At 47.3% G+C, this 17,617-nt stretch overlaps 3 protein-coding genes and 1 long non-coding RNA gene across 8 annotated transcripts in view; 3 read left to right on the forward strand and 1 right to left on the reverse strand.

The window, feature by feature from the left end:
• Window positions 1-7,433, forward strand: part of AGFG2 (ArfGAP with FG repeats 2) — a 53,564-nt gene extending 46,131 nt beyond the window's left edge. For 2 of the 3 annotated variants that reach the window (XM_020979104.2, XM_020979107.2), the window contains 5 exons: window positions 13-113; window positions 207-290; window positions 826-951; window positions 1,288-1,373; window positions 1,723-7,433. In XM_020979104.2, the coding sequence (XP_020834763.1) occupies window positions 13-113; window positions 207-290; window positions 826-951; window positions 1,288-1,373; window positions 1,723-1,782 (457 nt within the window). In that variant the 3' untranslated portion in view covers window positions 1,783-7,433. The remainder of the gene's footprint in view (window positions 1-12; window positions 114-206; window positions 291-825; window positions 952-1,287; window positions 1,374-1,722) is intronic. The other variant, XM_020979108.2, reaches the window with a different exon arrangement.
• A 1,670-nt stretch (window positions 7,434-9,103) lies between these two features.
• On the forward strand, window positions 9,104-10,480 carry LOC110202823 (rhomboid-related protein 4-like). Its single transcript, XM_020979170.2, has 3 exons — window positions 9,104-9,488; window positions 9,854-9,959; window positions 10,329-10,480. The coding sequence occupies exons 1-3, from the start codon at window positions 9,104-9,106 to the stop codon at window positions 10,456-10,458; spliced, it is 621 nt and encodes a 206-aa protein (XP_020834829.1). The 3' UTR covers window positions 10,459-10,480.
• An 82-nt stretch (window positions 10,481-10,562) lies between these two features.
• Window positions 10,563-14,229, forward strand: LOC110202820 (uncharacterized). The gene is made up of 2 exons (XR_002322795.2): window positions 10,563-11,637; window positions 11,884-14,229. It is a non-coding gene; the product is annotated as an uncharacterized LOC110202820 (long non-coding RNA).
• Window positions 14,230-14,239: 10 nt separating this feature from the next.
• SAP25 (Sin3A associated protein 25) lies at window positions 14,240-17,573 on the reverse strand. 3 transcript variants are annotated; one of them, XM_020979163.2, is made up of 6 exons: window positions 16,818-17,573; window positions 16,603-16,703; window positions 16,407-16,474; window positions 16,116-16,266; window positions 14,777-14,874; window positions 14,240-14,650 (listed from the first exon to the last, which is right to left on the reverse strand). In XM_020979163.2, the coding sequence occupies exons 1-6, from the start codon at window positions 16,937-16,939 to the stop codon at window positions 14,456-14,458; spliced, it is 735 nt and encodes a 244-aa protein (XP_020834822.1). In that variant the 5' UTR covers window positions 16,940-17,573; the 3' UTR covers window positions 14,240-14,455. The 3 variants fall into 3 exon arrangements, with proteins under 3 accessions (XP_020834822.1, XP_020834823.1, XP_020834824.1); XM_020979164.2 differs by having other exon boundaries at window positions 14,538-14,650; window positions 14,777-14,809; XM_020979165.2 differs by lacking the exon at window positions 14,777-14,874 and having other exon boundaries at window positions 14,538-14,650.
• Between the last annotated feature and the right edge of the window lie 44 nt (window positions 17,574-17,617).

Here is a 17,617-nt window from a genome sequence, read left to right on the forward strand (position 1 = left end):
TTTCTCTCACAGAGCCTTTGGGACTGTTGGCCATGTCTCTGGACTCCACCCTGCTGCTTCTGGCAGTAATAGTAGCAGCAGCAGCAGCAGCAGCACTGGACTTGGATTTGGGGGTGAGTTCCACTTGTAAAGAGCTAGGGTAATGTGGAAACATTTTATATATATAAAAGACTAACTCTTTCTTCCTATATTCCCCCAACATTTAGCTTTCACCAACCCTTTCATCACACCGGCTCCTCACCCACAGTTGCCTTCCACTAACCCATTCCAAACCAATGGCGTGGCTTCAGGTAAGCCTTCCTTTCTTTGTATTCTATCTCCTCCAGACTACCAAACATCTTTTCAGGAAGTCTTTTTTTGTACCCCTTTTTCATACGGTTATTTCTGTTCTTGTTCCCATCTTGGGGCTCCCCTAATATATTAATTCCTTAAACCTTCTCAGCCAGGGCCATAGCCTTTATGTTCTCCCATTGTACTCCCCTCTTCTGACTTTCCCAACCCCAGTGGTCTTAGTCCTCCCACCCCCAAATTCCCAAAGAAATTAAAGAGCCCTTAAAAACCTAGGTAGAAGGCTATAACTACATACAACACGAATACAGCACTTTTTTTGGGAACCCTGAGTCCCAGCTCCTCTGCCTTTGAACATTGGTGACAATGGACCCAGGGTGGATCTGGAAGCAGAAGATTTCAGAGTTATATTCAGGACAGTTCAGTGAGTTGATTTTTGATCTGGAGAAGCCTATTTCTCTCATTAGGTGTAGTCTTGATAAAATTGCCCTAAATCCTGTCTTTCTCAGTTCCAGTTCATCTGCTTTGTTTCCACAGGGCTTGGTTTGGGGATGAACACTGTGGTTCCTAGCTTCTCTTCTGCACCGACCCCAGGTGGCTTCCCAGGAACTTTCTCTCCTAATCTCTTCCCTCCACAAACCTTGCTGGTTCAGCAGCAGAATGGTAAAGATTCTTCTTCTTTCTGTTCGGCCGCTGAATTTGAGGGAACGATTCATTTTCCTGGATAGGCATAGAGGAGTAAAGAGGGGATGAAACCTGTCTGTCCTCAAGTGAGAGACTCTAGGAATACACATCCCTCAATCTTGGGAGTGCCTTTTCCCCTCCTCCCCCAATCCTTGCTGAGAATGTGGAATTGTGCATACTATCAGGGAAATTGAGAAAGATTGTCCAAGTTCATATCACCCTCCCTTCATTTGTTTGGTTAAGTTCTGATGCTGCTGTTCATTGCAGCTAAATTGTGTTATGTTTTGTTTTGTTTTGCTTTGTTTTGTCTTTCAGGCTCTGGCTTTGTGGGATTAGGAGCAGCCAAACTGGGGCAAAGGCCTGTGAACCATCCTGCGGGGATCTCTACCAACCCCTTCATGGTAAGGAAAGAAGAGACTGAGCCTTGAAGAAATCTAGAGGACATGGAGAGACCTTTTACTCATGTGGGTGTGCTGGGGATAGGTGCCTGTGCTAGCAGACATAATTAGGAGTGAATCCCCCTGGCTGTGTTGTGTTTGCTGCTCTCTAGGTCGGGTCAGATTCAAGGCCCTCTATTCTAGCCCTCTTTTGTGTTTGTCTCTTTGAACCTTTGAACCTCTCTCTTTATATCTTTACATTTCTTTACCCAGCTTCTTCTTGGAACTGTTTGGGGGTGGGGAATGGCACAGGAATCTACCCAATTCCTCTTCCCAAATCTGATTATTCTTTATTTTGTTCTTTTCTCTTTAGACTGGATCCTCATCAAGCCCATTTGCCTCCAAACCTCCTCCTACTAATCCCTTCTTGTAGCACTGTGCCCAGGAGGACAACATCCTTCCTGCTCCCTCTGCCCCAATTATCCCTCTGTTCCCTCGATCCCTGGTGGCCACCTTTGTTTTTTGGCATTACTGTGGTCTCAGCCCAAAATGGGGAATGACTTGCCTTGCTTTAGGTGGTGGGAATCTTGGGGATAATGAAAGTGCTAATGCTTTGCTCTGGGCTTGCAAATAAAACACCAGCCCCTAGGCCAGTAGTCCCCCTCCCAGAGCAGTGAGAACAATGGGAGTGGTTATTAGAGGGGGCTGGCCCAGGTGTGTTTTATTATTCTAAAATTTTTCCTTCTCTTATCTCCCCTCTCCCCCTTACACCTGTGATTCTCCCAGCTCCTAAAGCCTTCTCCTGTGGAGAAAGTTATTATAGATGCAGGCCGATACAAATTTCCTCCTCTAGTGCTCTAGTCTAACTAATTGCTGGGAGGCTGTGGGAAGCTGAACCCACGGCAGGACGTTTCCCCACATGCTAAAGGGCCTCATTCCTGGCTAAAACAGTGGGAAGTATGGCTGCTGAGACCAAGGCATGGGAAGGACAGTTGAATGGCACTGGAGTTGGAGCACCTTCATTCCCTGGCTTCTTTCTGCATTGCTGAGCACTTTAGCAACCTTCCAATCACTTTCCACCTTGTGCCCCCCCCCCAAAAGGCCTTCATCTCTCTTGCACAAACTCCCAACCCAACTACCCCATCTACACATGCAATGATGAAAGGTTCCTATCCTTCATATCAAAGCTGCTACTATCTTTCATTTGTTTGCAAAAGTTTAATCCCTTAGCTTCTTCTCTTCCCCCAAACTCATGTCAGGCACTTTAGTTAACTGTTGGTTTGATGTTTGGATACCAGTGTTTTATAAACACAAAGTTTTCTAATATAGCCTATTCTACATATATGTGTATGTATCCATGCATACATACATGGATACATGCATACATATATACATATATCTATATCTATATCTATATACATAAAATCTACACAGCCATCCTCTTGTGTACTCTGCCCCCAAGAATCACCAGATAACTGCTGATATTCATGGGTAGTAAAGGTATTCCTTATCTACTCTGACCATCATTCCATCATCCATGTTCTGAGATCACTCCCAGCCTTACCTTCTGGACTACCACAGGGGAGAGATTTTTGTGCAGTTGCTGCATTGTTTTTTCACACTTCCTGTTCTGCCCTGACTTTGATTCTTGCACTAAAGGCAGTGTTGGAAAAGAACTTTGGTTTGAAAGAAAAAGAAAAAAAGTTTGTTGTTGCCTGGCTTTAGGGTCCCTTGTTTTCATATACTAGCAAACTTGCCTGATTAGCTTAATTTGGCTTTTTTTTTTCTTTCTTTGTCCAGACAACAGCTTCGTCTATAAACTAACACAGGCCTTTCTGGCAAAGTGACTCCAAAGAGTGGGTTAAGATGGGGGGTAAGACTAGGTAAGGATGTTTCTCTTATACCAAGGACAAGATGGGCAGAAATGAGGATGGCTTTCATTGCCTTAGTGTTAAATTTGCCCATACCTAACCAGACTACCAAAGCATTACCATAATATCCCTGACAGCCACCTCAGGCAAACACAGCTGTTTATATTTTCTAGTCCATTGTGTTATGTCAACAGCTCTGGGGGCTGAGCTGTTTGTATGGGGACATGGATATCTGCTTAGGGTAAACTTTCTCTTCAGAATGAGGCAAAGGGTTATGACCTTGATATTTAGGACAATGTGATAGGGTGAGAGGACTTGCTACTCAGTTTCCCTTCTCTTATTTGTGTGTGTATGTGGGTGTTTAAGCTTCTGTAGCCTTGAGGGTGTGGGAGATTGGTTATCTTTAGTGGATTTGGGGTGTTTTCTGGAAGAATGCCTCCAGCTGTGTGTCATTTATCTAGCCAGGCTCAATCTCACTTCATCCTCATTGTGGAGAAGAATCCATATCTTGATGTTCTCTTAAATTCCTAACTCTTCTCTGTGCCCAGCTTCTGAACATACCTATTAACACTGTTTTTGGTATGGGGAAGATGGGAAGTCTAACTGCTGAAGAACTGTTGTCACTTCCCCCTGGGGCACAGAAGTCATGCTCCCCTTATATCTCTCTGTCCACCCTCTGCTTCCTCCTCACTCCCTCCCCCCTCCTTTTGCAAAGGTCTACCCCACCAGTATAGGCAGTTATGCACGGGAGAGGGAGAAACTCATGTTGGTACTTCTCCCTCAAGTCCAAGTCAGGGAAGCAGAATAAGTACACAGCCAGCTTCCAGAGTCCCTTCCTCAAGCCCAATGAATTTCTCCTTTAGGGAGAAGGTAACCCATAGGAGGACACCTCCTCACAACTAGTTAGTGTTGTTTCCAAAACTCTAATCTCCATATGCTATATCTCCATGTCTCCCATCTTGGCTTTTTTCTCCCTAAATCTTGTCATCATGTATTCTGTACCTTCGCCATTTGTTTTTTGTCTCCACTTACTGTCCCCTTTCACTGGCCTGTTTGAGTGCTTTGAGGTAGGGAGGGAGCCAAGAGCCCGGTTGGCATGCTGTGGTGAGAGCTACACTTTTAGCCTTTTCTTGTTTTCTCATAACTTGCTGCTACTTCCCCCCCCCCCCAATTCTTCAGTTACCAAGGAAAGGCCTCCAAAAATCACTACTGGTTGGAACTTATTTAAAGGGCTAGGGATCTGAGATGCCTTTGTGTGTCATATTCTTTCCCTGGTGCTTGGTGCCCTAGATTCAGTGGCTCCCTCCAACTTTCCCCCAGCATTTACTGAGCCAGCCAACTCTGTTGTCATCTTTTCTCTATTCTGGTCCTAGGACTTACTTTAGCTTTTTGAGGGCAGATAGTCATAGGTGATAGGGCTGAATCAGCCCAAGATCCCGAAGTACAGAAAATAAGGGCACTTTAGGAAAAGTGAGGCCAAGGACCTCAAATACTTCCAGCCAACCTTCTCCATTCCTAGCCTCACTCCTTATCTCTGAGTTCAGTGGGAACAACAGGAATTCTGATCTTTACTCTGTCACTGACCAAGGATGAGAGGGGGTAGCTCTGGGTGTAGAACCTGGAGTCATGAATTGTTCTTTTTTTTTTTTTTAATTTTTAAATTTTGAATTTAACACCAAAAAAAGTATGTCTGTAAGGTTTTTTGCATATGAAACTATGAATCTCTATTCCATACTGCTTGCTTTTTAAAAATGTATATAATAAATTTGCATTACTTTCAAAGCTGTTCTCCTTTGTCTTTGCTTCCTCCTGAATATCCTTCATGCATTTTATTTTATTTTTTCTTTTCTTGCTTTTTAGTGAGGCAGTCGAGTATAAGTAACTTGCCTAGGGGTCACACAGCTAGTAAGTGTCAAGTGTCTGAGGCTAGATTTGAACTCAGGTCCTCCTGACTTGAAGGCTGGAGCTCTATCCACTGCGCCACCCAGCTGCCCCTTGCGTTTTATTTTTTTAAAAAGTTAAAATAACTAATTTATTCTTTGAATATAAGTACACTGAAAGAACATGGAGGATAATCGATGTGGTGTTAGGTGTTCTTCAAGATAAAACATTTCAGCATTTGTTACGTCTTCTAGGAAGAGTAGTCCCATATTTTATTCTGAGCCCATAATGAACCCAAGTATTTATGAAATGCCTGATTAAAAATCATTTTGATTAATCATTTCATCAGTGCTGCCTTGCTTCCCTTCCAAATACAAAAGATTAAGTTAAGATTGTTGTTGGCTTGTTATTGTCTTGAAAGAGTCCATACTTTAACAGCTTAACTCTTGGGCTTCACTAGAACATTTGATTTTTTTCAGTGGTTAAGGCCTCTGGTAAGAGCATAAGCTGAGGAAAGAGTAGAAATCTGAGTGGAAAAGTTGAGATCGGCAACAAACAACTGAGTCTGAACACAAGACCTTATCTTGCTACTGACTGACTGCTGTAAGAGTCTATACTGTTCTGTTCTCTGCCTTTCTTTTTTTTTTTTCCCCAATTACACAGGAAGATAGTTTTCCACATTCATTTTTGTAAAATTTCACCTTCTCTGCATTTTAAAAACATCTCAGTGGCCAAGTTTTCTCCCCCTTTGACCTCATAATTGCATCTCCACCCCTCCCACCCCCTACCCCAACAGAAATAAATATAAATAGGCATAGTCAAGCAAAACAAATCCATATTGTGGCCACATCCAAAAATGTTATGTCTTTCTCCACATCAGCTCTTGTCAGTTTGCCTTTGGAATTTAGGATGTTTAGGTCTCTCAAAGTTGTTTTTCTTTGCAGTGTTGTCCTTATCTGAATTATTATTCTGCTCTCTTCACCTTACAGCAGTTCATACACATTCCCAGGATTCTCCGAAATCTTCATTTCTTATAGCACAGTAATACACCATTCATATGTAACAGCCTGTTTAGCTATTCTCCAGATGATAGACACCCCCTTAGTTTCCAGTTTTTTCCCCTTTCCATAACCAGGGTCCACTCTCCAAAACTGAAGTTTGTTTTGACTGCCACTACTCCCTCTTATAGGGATAGGATAGGATCTTTCCTGCTTAACCCTAACCCCCTTTTCTCTGCCTGTTTGCTGATTGAGTTTTATATATTTGTGTATAAGATCATGAGTGTGTTCAACCTTACTTTATCCAATTTGGTTAAAAGATTCATCTGATGTCTGCATATGCCCACCCCTTCTCCATGTATGTATATTCTGAGGCATCCCAATTATGAGAGTTAGTTCCACTCCCTTTTGCCTCCTTTCTACACTTGTATCCCTTTTATTTTCTCTTTTCTTTTCCCTCGTGCAACCCATAGAACGTAACCAGGCCGCCCCCAAGTTTTCTTCCATTTATCTTGTTTAATTCCCATGAAGGCATTAATGTTCTGAAGGAACACTTGTTTCTTCTCCCATCAGACTGTTAGCACTTCATCATTCTGTAGCCCCTTTAAAATGCTCATATAAATTTACCTTGCTCTTCAAAGTTCCTATTCAACTGTGGTTTTTCATTAAGAATGCCATTAAAGGTCCATTTTTTTCCCCTTTAAGTTTATGCTTAGTTTTTCAGGGTTGAGCGAATTATTCCTCTCTTGCCTCTTGGAAAACTGTATTCTGGGGGCTGCTAGGTGGTGCAGTGGATAGAGCACCGGCCCTGGATTCAGGAGGACCTGAGTTCAAATGCGGCATCAGACACATAATAATACTTATTAGCTGTGTGACCCTGGGCAAGTCACTTTAACCCTATTGCCTAGCCAAAAAAAAAAAAAAAAGGAAAACTGTATTCTAAGAGCTCTCCGAAAGAGAAGCTCCCAAGCCTTATATGACCCTAATCTTGGTTCCCTGGTGCTAGAATTCTTGCTTTTTTTTTTTTGGCTGTTTGCAATTTAATTTGACCTTGGAAGCTCTGGATTTTGATGACATTCTTGGGATTTGTCCTTTTGAGATTCCTTTCAGAAAACAATTGGATTCTTTCAGTTTTCACTTTGCCTTCTGCTTCTAAAGATTTGAGCACTTTTCATTTATCATTGCTTAAAATATAGTGTTCAGGCTTTAAAAAAAAATTTGGTTTTCAAGGATTCCAAAATACCTCTCCTTAACCTGTTTCCTGATCAGCTTTTAAAAAATAAAAATAGATAACTTTTCTCATTATTAAAAGTCTTCTTTTGATTTTGTTTGGATGTTTCTTGTCATTGATTTCTTTTTGGTCTATTCTAATTTTCAGGGATTCCATTACCTGGCTAAAGTTATTTACCACTTTCTGTTCTAAACTCGAGAGAGGTTGAGTGATCTCAGCCTGTGGGCTTGTGGAGCCTGTGCTGCACAACAGAGTCTAGGTGCCTTTGCTCCAAATCCTCCAAGTGCAAAGGTCCATGTTATATGTTTCCAGTCACCCTGGACTTTTCTCATGGGACTGCTCTGCTCTTGCTGCCTCTTGGATACAAAGACTTGCCAGTTGCAGATGGTCTCTGGTTGAGCTGGGAGGCTTCCATCGTATTTAACACTGGCACTAGCTTTTTTGGGCAGATTCCCTTTCCTAAATAAGCCTGTGAACTTCGGATTACTTGGTGCAGTTCTGAGATCAAGTCACCCTATGAGCATCTTGGCTAGAAGTTTGAGTTGTGAGTTCTTTCAACCAGATCACATAAAAATATTTTGAAAATAATCAAGTGATCTACAGTTCTGAGGTATCATTCCCTTCTAGTCATTTACTTGGTTTTCCTGTATTCTGTTTCAGAACCAGAGGTATTACTCCCAGCCATACTTAATCTGCTTTAGCAAATATATCAATGGAGGGGAGAGGTGGTGGGTGTGGGTGGGTGTGTGGGTGTGTCCTCTTCTCTCCTGGACCAATGAAGCACAGAGGAAAAATATTTCAGAAATTATTTATTAGAAGTACTTAACTTCTCTGTCAGGTTCCACTGTGCCTCTGGGGTTAGAAAATGATTTAGTGGGTCAGCAGTTAGTAGTTAGGAACTGTGTCTTGACACCTCCTGGGTTTGATTAAAATTCAAGAAGCCAAATTGGGATGAGCACCTAGGTGTCTCCTCTTCCAACTTTCAGCAAGTCCACCTAGAAGAGGTAGACTTTTTGTCTCTGAATCACCAAAATAGGCAGATCTAAGATGAATTATGACTCCACCACCACCTAGTTAACTCCATCATTTGATGTCCTGTGCTTGCTCACTCATAAATGCAATAGGGCTCTCCCGTCTGCAGAACTAATGTGAGAATTAAATGACAGTATATGTGAAGATGCTTTATAAACTGTAAACAGTATTTTTCCTACAACCACTTGACTAGGAGAACTACCCTCCACCTACCAAATCTAGCCAGTTTCTTTAAGCGAGCTTCGTAAGTTGCCAGGACAATAGGCTGAATGAGTTAGAGGGCAAATGATTTAGAGGGTGCTGTTTTTCTCTCTTCCCGCCGCCCCCTCTCCCCAATGCTCAGAGAGTTAATTACGATTACTTTGCAAAATGTTCTCCCCCCATTAATTCTGGTTCTTCATCCATCCAATTTTGTCCATTTACCCTAGTTACCTAGTGCCCCTTTGGACACGTCGCTAACTTGCTCAGAGGGGTCCAGACCCAAGAGTAGGTATCTGTGAATCACAGCTGCCGTCACAAAGGAGCAGACTGAATAGAAGTCTGGGCGAGGGACCCTCTTCACATGATTGGAAATAGGGGGAATTGGAATGGGCACCTGGGTCCCTGTGGGAAGATCTGGGGCTAGGGAGGACCTTGACCACCTTGATCACCTAGCAAAGTGAAAGCTAGAGGGAAAGAGTTCGACGTGACACGGGGGAAATGCTTCGAGTTCCCTAATTTCTTTGTTCCCTCCCTCCACCTATGGTGCTGCTTGCAAAACAACTAAAGGGGCCAGCACCTTGGCCCCAAGTCACAGTAGGGACCATATCCTTCATTATAAGCCTGTTCCTGTGGCCACTCGTGGACCCCAGCAATGCCTGCTTCTCATTAGATACAGCCAAGCACTGGTGGCTGCTGCTGCTAGCTCCCGTGCACCATGAGAACCCCTGGCACCTGGCCTGCAATGTGGCGGGACTGTGGCTGACTGGGCGTCGTATGGAACAGTCTGTGGGCACAGGCATGTTCCTAGTCCTGGTGTTCTCTGCTGCCCTGTTCGCTGGTTTCCTTCACCTTGCCCTGAACTTGGTCATGGAGTTGCTATTCCGAGAAAGTCATTACCGAGCTGGCTGTACGCTTGGCTTCTCCGGTACAGGAGGGACAGGAAAACCTCACTTCAAGCGAGAGAGACAATCCCTGGGGTGGTGGGGAAGGGTGGTATCATGGGCGGGTGGGGGGGAAATTATCTTCCATTGCTCAGGTCAATCAAGTTCTGGATAGAGCAGTCATTCCGGTCCTGCACACTAACCCAAACGACAGCATCCACAGAAATTGCTTCACCTTAGCTATACTATGTTTGTCGCAAGGGGGAATTTTATGTCAAACGTAGCCTCCTTCTGCTGTGGAGCCGGGAGTTTTCATGTTTTCTTTTGAAAAAGAGAGGGGGTGGAAAGAGAATCTGGGGCTCCCGGAGAGTAGTAAACCCATGGAATCCTCTTCCCTTCCACTCCCAAGGCGTCCTGTTTGCCATGCAGGTGATGTCCAGCTCCGAGAACACCCTTGTGGGGGACCTATTGCTGTGCCTGGCAGAATCTTTGGTGGCCAGCTACTTCGCCCCTAAGTGAGTGTGGCCCTTGGGCAGGGCTGGGGATTCAGAGGCTATGTATTCGAAAGGTGAATGCCCATAATCACAGCTGGAGCCACAGTGCAGATTTCCCGATCCCGGTTCCGTGGGCTTTTGAATACACCACGTCGTGTCTTAAGTTTCTGCACCATCTGCTGACCCGCCCCTTTACGAGGACTCCCGGCTCTTCAGGAGCCCAGTGACCTCAGTGACCAAACTGCTCTTAGGAAAAGGTCCATATTCGATTAACATCCACTGCTCTAACTAACGAAAAGATCCCGGGAGCCCATTCGGCTACCGCCCAAGACCCGGCGCAAGGCACAGGCACCGAGAAGCCGCTTCCAAGAGCCTCCTTTTCCTTCACAGGATCTCCTTCAGCGGACATTTGGCAGGGGTCCTCGTGGGCCTGGCCTACATCTGGGGGCCGCTGAGGGACGTCACCCGTCGGAAAATAAAAGCTACGCTAAATTCCCCCCGCCCAACTACAATCAACTAATACAGCTGAATACATGCCTTAACCTCAGCCTCCACAATTACTTCGGAGGGGGGATGGGGTGGTAGGACGGCTGGGTGCGGGGATGTGGGCAGGGGCGGGGCGGGGCAGCTCAGAAGGAGCTCGAGTCCCTACGGCGCCACTAGATCTACACGGCTCGAGGCACGTCAACCCGGGCGGGGCGAAAAGAGAGGGAGGAGATACTGGCGGCGAACGCCCATTGGTCAGAGCTTGGCCGACTTGTCCAAGGAAGTTCGGATTGGCCAGCGGCCGAAAACACCTCGGGCTGGATTCTGCCCTCCCAGATAGCGACTCCTGGCAACTGGCAGGAGCGCTGCCCGCGAATGCCCTGTCTCGGTTTCCGTTCAATTCTCCCCCCACTAGGCAAACTCCTAGCAACCCGTCTCATAGCCCCCTAGCCTTGTTTTCACTCCGGTCGTTTTTTGAGGGTGAAACGCTAGGAGGGTAGGACTCCGGGAGCCGCCTAGGTAGCAGTCCCCCGGCGCTCCCACAGGACTCAGAACCTTAGCGTCCACACCAGCTACGAGATCCTCAGGCAGCTCAGGGTCTCTAAGAAACTCACAGAGAAAGTAGATAGGGCCTTCCCGCCCCCCCCCCCCCGCAAGCGTGGAGTGGCGGCTAGGAGACGGCGGCGGACCCAGGCGAGAGCTGTCCTGGGGCTAGCCTGTCCACCAGTACTGCGGAAACAATGGGGAACTGGCTGTTCACTTACGACTCTACCTCACCTGGCACAGAGCATGCAAGTTTCATACAATACTCAGAATTCACCTCCACTTAACTCTCGCCCTCCCTCCCCAGCCGCCTCCAAGCCTAGGTCAATCCTTCGACCCCTGGGCCCGGAAGATGGAGTTGGGGGCATGAGGTACTAGGGCTGGTGAGCTACTGACTCGCGGCCCTGGCTTTATCATCCAGATGTGCAGACAGCTCTGCGGCCACCTGCGGAAGCAAACGTCGCAGGGGCTCCATGCAGACCCTCCACAGCTAGAGTGCTTCAATAGTGAGAAGAAAGTGAGCGATGGCTGCGCGTTCGGCGGGCGCATACAAGTGCGCCAGTGCGAGTCTGGGCCACCTTATCGTACTCTGCACACACTACAGCAGTCTGGCCGTGGTGGCTGCCAGTGAAGCCGAGCAGCTGACCAGGTACAGCGCCCGCCAGCACAGGTGAGGTCAGATCTGGGAGGGAATAAAAGAGGTCCAGGGGGCCCCGGACGATATCCACCAGGGGGAGAAGTATGGACCTATGAAGGTTGCAAGGAAATGGTTTTCCCTTTGTCGGTGGGTTCCTTTTATCTAGATCCCTCTTTCCCTCCCTCTGAGCACTCACTGAAGAAATAACCCCGCGGGTCTCTTTACAAGTGTTTTTCATGTTTTTCTGCTCTGACTCCCCATTACCTTCATTCCCTCCAGGTTAAAGAGCTCCAGAGTTCTAGACCCTGTTGCGTGCCACGAGGTGTGACCAGTGACCCTTCGGCCCAAGGGACTGGGGCTGTAGACTCATAGCCTGGGCTGAGATTGTTACCAGCTTATAAGAGGTCCAGGGCGCTCGGGCAGAGGGAAGCCAGAGAGATCTGGGAATCCGAAAGCCCTAGCCAAGTACCTCCTGCTGCCCCTGCTCAGCTCGCGGCGTTGTGGCCACACTGACCCCTTTTTCCTGGAGCAGATCGGCTCCCGCGGAGCCCGGAGAGCTGTGGCTGCAGGCACACGACAACGGGCCAAACTTGTAGCATCCATAAGACTGCTGGACGCTATAAATGGGCTTGGTGGGACCGGGCTAGAACACGGAGCGGCTCCTGCGGGGACCTTGTAATCATTGCACCGGGCTGCCCCGAAGCCTCCAACAGCTCTAGTTGCCTAAGTTCTCCAGGGCCATGATCATATACGGATGAGCCCTGAGTCCTAGGGTGTGTCTCAAAAGGAAGGTCACCCCGGGTGCAGGTTCCAGAAGAGGGTCACCGTTGGAGCAATGCCCTCAGGATAGAGATACCGCTGAAGCCAAGTGGTACAGGGGACCACTTGGAGCACTCGGGCAACCACGCGTCTGCGGGAGGCCAAGGGGTCCATGAAGATGGAGTTGCCCTCGAGGGGCACATCACTTCCTAATGCTGTATCCTGTGGTCAGGCACCGGAATTGCCTCAGAACTCTAGCTCCCTGCTCTACTCCTCAGAGTGCCAGCCAGCACCATATAATAGAGCTGCCTCCCCCTGGCACACCACTGGAGTGTAATGACAGCTGTGGTCACCAAGATGCCAGTAAAGCGACAAACCCCTGGGCTCTGGAGCCAGCAGGGGAATAGGTAGGCACTGAAGGTCCAGAATACATAGCCATAGAGGCTGGCTGGGAAGAGAGCTTCCACTACCAACCAGGAAGGTTGGCTTCAACTAGGTCGACCTGGATCTGGGGCAGGAAGAAGGGCAAGCAGCCAGGCTCAGCTTCATCCTCTGGTCCCCTGTGAGGGCATCCCCATAGCTAAGCACAGAAACAACTTTGTGAGGCCCAGGGAAGAGGGCGAGTGTGCAGGCCCTTGTCAACCCTTCATCCCTTTATAGCCAAAGTGATGAACGTGGCACAAGTCAACTGTCTTCTCCAGCTGTTGGGCTGGAAGAGGATTTAAATGGGTTCGGGGAGTTGGTTTGTGTAGAGCACTGACCCTCCTCCTTGTGGTGCCCAATACAACTGACCCAGGAACTAAAGAGGTTTACCTTTAACTCCTTTCCCCCAGGTAGTCATCCCTTCAGGCTGTCTAATACCATTCCCCAGGAAAGAAGTCACTGGGTTAATATTAATAGTTAATCCCTCAGTACCTGCACCCCACCTCTGCTTGCCTCACTTTCAGCTATCTTAAAGATAGGAAGACCCAGAAAATGTACATTAAGAATCCAGTAATTTCATCTTTGAAAGATGGCATCTAAAAAAAAAATCTGCCCACATCTATAGATATCTGAAGAGTCTTTTTTCTTTTTCTCTCTCTAGTCCTGACAATAAGAACACTGGGAACTCTCTTGTGGTAACTCTCCAGAGGTACTTCCTCATTCCCAACCCACTCCAAATTGCTATTTCAAATTCCTGCAAATGTCCTAGTGCAATCTCCTATCTCTTATCGATAGATCTAGTCCCTCCACTTAATTCCTAGCTGGAACTTCCATGAGCCAGGGAGGAATCTTAAAGAATCTTTCTCCCTTAACAGCTAGAGAGGCCTACACAGAGAGGCACCCTGTAACTCTGGGAGCAGCCCCATTTAATCTCTAATTTGAGAGGCCAGATTGCCTTTCCCTCTTATCTCTGTTCCAATGGGGGCCCCCCCAGTAAACATACAAGGCGTTCATCATTAGAGTCTGCCCAGGGCAGTGACCCCAGGCACATGACAGAACCTATCTTAGACTGCACTAATGGCCCTGGTTCCAGCCTGCCCTGCCGCCTGTACTCCACAGTGATTACCCCACATGCCAACCTTCCCCTAGACAGGGCTGGGGTGGGTGATGATGGCCACCAATAGAACACTGATGTGGGAAGAGGGGGGGAGAGACTGGATGATTTATCATCCCCAGACAATCATATTGGAATCACTTGTCTTCCTGGCCTATGTCACAAATAGTTTACCAGGGGTGGGGAACCTTCGGCCTCAAGGCCACATGTGGTCCCCACCCGTGGTTTAGACTGTAAACTGCTTGAGCAGGGATTCTTATTCTTTGTATTTGTATCCTCAGCACCAGCTAACATAATGCCTGGAATGATAATAAAATTTTTGACTGTGAGACAGTTGAGTACACATTACCCACTTTATTCAGCCCCACAGCAATACACTAAATACAGCAAAAGGGGGGGGGGAGAGAAAAAGAGAGAGCCCTGTTATTCTCTCCCAATACAATAACAGCAACAAGAGATGAAGGGGAAGAGGTAGCCTTCATCAGCTCTCAAGGAGTATTGCAGAGAGGGATAGGATGGGGATGAGATGACATAATCCACCTTTGCCTCATTGGGCTACGGAGTGGGTGGGACTAGGGAGGACTTTGGAGTGGGGGTAGACTCGGTGTCTCCTTGGCTCATCTCAAGTAGGCAGGTAACAGGTGTTATCTCTGGACCACACATCCAAGTTAAGATTCGGGCAGGGGTTGGCTGTGTCCAGACTGACATTATGGGGGGTGGGGCAAGAAGCTGCCTAGACCTCCTCAGAATCTGAAGAAACAACAATAATTGGGTTAGCAAGGAGGAATCCTTGAAAGCTAGAACGTCTTGAGCTCTCAGGAAGGGCCTCATTCAAATCCACTCCAGGGACTTGGGTGGAAGGGGAGGGCTTCTCACCTGTTGGGGTGGTTGGGACAGGCCAATCGGAATCTGAGTAATGGAAGGCAAGAGAGGGTCAGAGAAAAAAAAATCTTCTGAGCAGAGATCTGGGAAACCTAAACACAGTGATTAACATTCATATAGTGCTTAGGTTTCACAAAGCACTTCCCTCCCAGCTACACCTAGGAATAGGGAGTAATTATCCTTTCCTAACCTTGAATTCACCTTTGATCCCTCTTTTCACACACCCAAATCTAATCAGTAGGTAAATTCCACAGCTTCTAACTAAACCTCTCTCAGTTGGACCCTTTCTACCCAATCACACAGCCATAATCTTAATTCAGGACCTACACAACTCTCAGAGAGACAATTGTTTAATTGTTGAAAGCAGCCTCACCCCTCTACAAACATCTGTCTACCAAAGAATCCTAAAGCACAACTTGGACACTGTCTCTAGGACACACAAAAGCCTTCTGGGTTTCCTACTTGCCTCTAGGATAAGAGATGAATTCCTCTGCCTTAGACTTAAGGCCCTCCAAGTCTGGCCTACATCCTACCTTTCCTTCCAGCTTTAACTTCTATTATTCCCCTTTGCAGGCTCTTTTCTTGGCAAACTGAACAGCAGTTAGTTACCAGAACTGGATGTTATAGCTCTGACTTTATATATTTGTACAAGCTGTGCCCTATGCCTGAAATGCCCTTTTACCCTTACACTACCATCAAAATGTCAGCTCTATGGAGACTTCATAATTTTTCTTAGTAGTTAGCTAGCATTTATATAGTTTTAAGCAAAGCGCTTTATGAACATACAAAGCACACAACAAATTGCTACCAAACTGATATTCCTAAAACACAGCTCTGAAGAAACCTGCAGAAGAAACTTCAGTTGTTCCCCTAGGATAAAATACAAACTCCCACTTGGAATTTAAAGCCCTTCACAAAACAATCTACCTCCACCCTTTCTGGATTGACTACTCCCCTCTCTCACTTACTCTCTGTAGTTCAACTAAACCAGCCTACTTGCTGTCCTTCCATTCCTTTGTCCACTGTCCCAAATGCCTGGTATCCTCCTATTCCTTACCTCTGCCTGTTGAAATCCCTAGTTTCCTTTGGGGTCACCTCCTATAGAAAAAAACCTTCTCTGATCCCCAGCTGTAGTCGGTGCTTTCTCTGGATCCCAGAAATCACTCATAATAGCAGGTGCTGAATACTTGAGTTGAATTGAAGGGGGAAATAACATAAGGGAGTTCCCAAGAAGAGACTTTCAAGACGCTGAAAGAAGCCCAGGTTCCTCGATCCATCAACATCTGACCTGGATCTCCATTGGTTTTGTAACCTACCTAGGGAAGTTCAGTACCTTTATCACTCTGGGAGCTCTCCCTATTCCCCTCTACTTCAGGTGGAGCTAAGGATTGGGTGTCATGGTCCCGGGCATCAAACAAGGCACAGAAGGATGGATGCCAGATGGTTCTGAAGGAGATTGAGTTACCAGATCCAGAATTCCCTGTCTGGGGTTGGGAAAGGATTTTTACTTTTACCACAAATTTCAACATTGACCCTCTCCCTCCCACAATCACTCCACAAATTCCATCTCACCCTTTTGCCCCAGCCCACCCTTCCCACCCGGTCACCCTTTCACAGGCATCACCCTTTCATAGCCAGGCTCCCAGGGAGCTGGCTGGCTCCTCTCTTTGAGACTCTGGGTGACAACTGGGGCTAGGAAGAACGGAAACTGAAATCAGAATAGGCCAAAAACCAGAAAGGAAGAGGGCAAAGTAAGGAAGAAGTGGGGTTTCCACTGGAGGTCAAAATCCAAATGGCATGGGAAATATTGGCTTACTTACTCTGATCCCCCAGAAGCAGCTGACCAAAGTGAAGCATGGCATTTGGTGGCTGAATTTGGCCCCCATGGAGCTGAGGGGCTGGAGAGGACCCAGGCTGGGGGCTGAAAGTCAAGAGGAATACAAAGCTGCTCTCCTAGACCCTCCCTCTCATCTCCCATTTATTCCCCTAAGCCTGACCCCCACCGTCCTCAACTTTACCCCCAACACATACTTACCTGTGTGGTCGAGGGATCTCTGTGTCATCCAGACTCTTCTCCAGAGCCACAGTTCTCTTCTTGGTCACATGGGTCTTTATCCAGATCTTCCTCTCCTCCCCAGGAGGAAGGCAGTGGATCATGCTAGGTCGGGAGGAGCGCACAAGACTACCTCCTCTTCACCCTGTAGACACTCAGGAGGCCTGCTTCCTAATTTTTTTCCCCCCCAGCCTTCCTTCTTTCCTCCAGCTTTCTGGGTACTTGGTTCCCACCGTTTCCCTCAGACCAGAGACCCCGGTTCTGCTTCCTAAGCCAAACTTAACTGGAGTCTTGGGGCACCAATCCCTCTCCCTCCCTGGTTGGTCCCACCACATGGGTCTCCCAGACCCCGGCCAGGACTAGCTCAAAGACCCAACAAGTCTTACCTGGGAAAGGAAGAGGATGAGGGTGCCGGCCGGGTCCCGAGGTCCCTCCTTCCCCCCTCAAACCGAAAAGTGCTGAGGAGGCGCTAACCCCGCAAGGGACGGCCCCACCCCACCCCGGGACTCCAAAAAAGGTGAGAAGCCAAAGAGCCGCAAAGAGGGCCAGGGAAGAGCGACTGGCCAGAGGCCAGAACCAAGAAGTTAGCCCTTTTACCACCTGGGAACCCCCCGAGGGAATAGTCACATGTCACTGATGGGAGGTGGGGCAACCGCTGAGGTGGGTAAGAAAAAGAGAGGCGGGGCAGAGATGAGTACTGGAGAAACCCACCGAGAAGACGTAGAGACGAGAAGTTAAAGAGATGGGGTCGGAGGACAAGATGCACCAGAAGCCTCCGAATT

The sequence above is a fragment of the Phascolarctos cinereus genome, unplaced genomic scaffold (genome assembly GCF_003287225.1).
Source record: "Phascolarctos cinereus isolate Bilbo 61053 unplaced genomic scaffold, phaCin_HiC Scaffold_5;HRSCAF=322, whole genome shotgun sequence".
NCBI classification, from domain to species: domain Eukaryota; kingdom Metazoa; phylum Chordata; class Mammalia; order Diprotodontia; family Phascolarctidae; genus Phascolarctos; species Phascolarctos cinereus.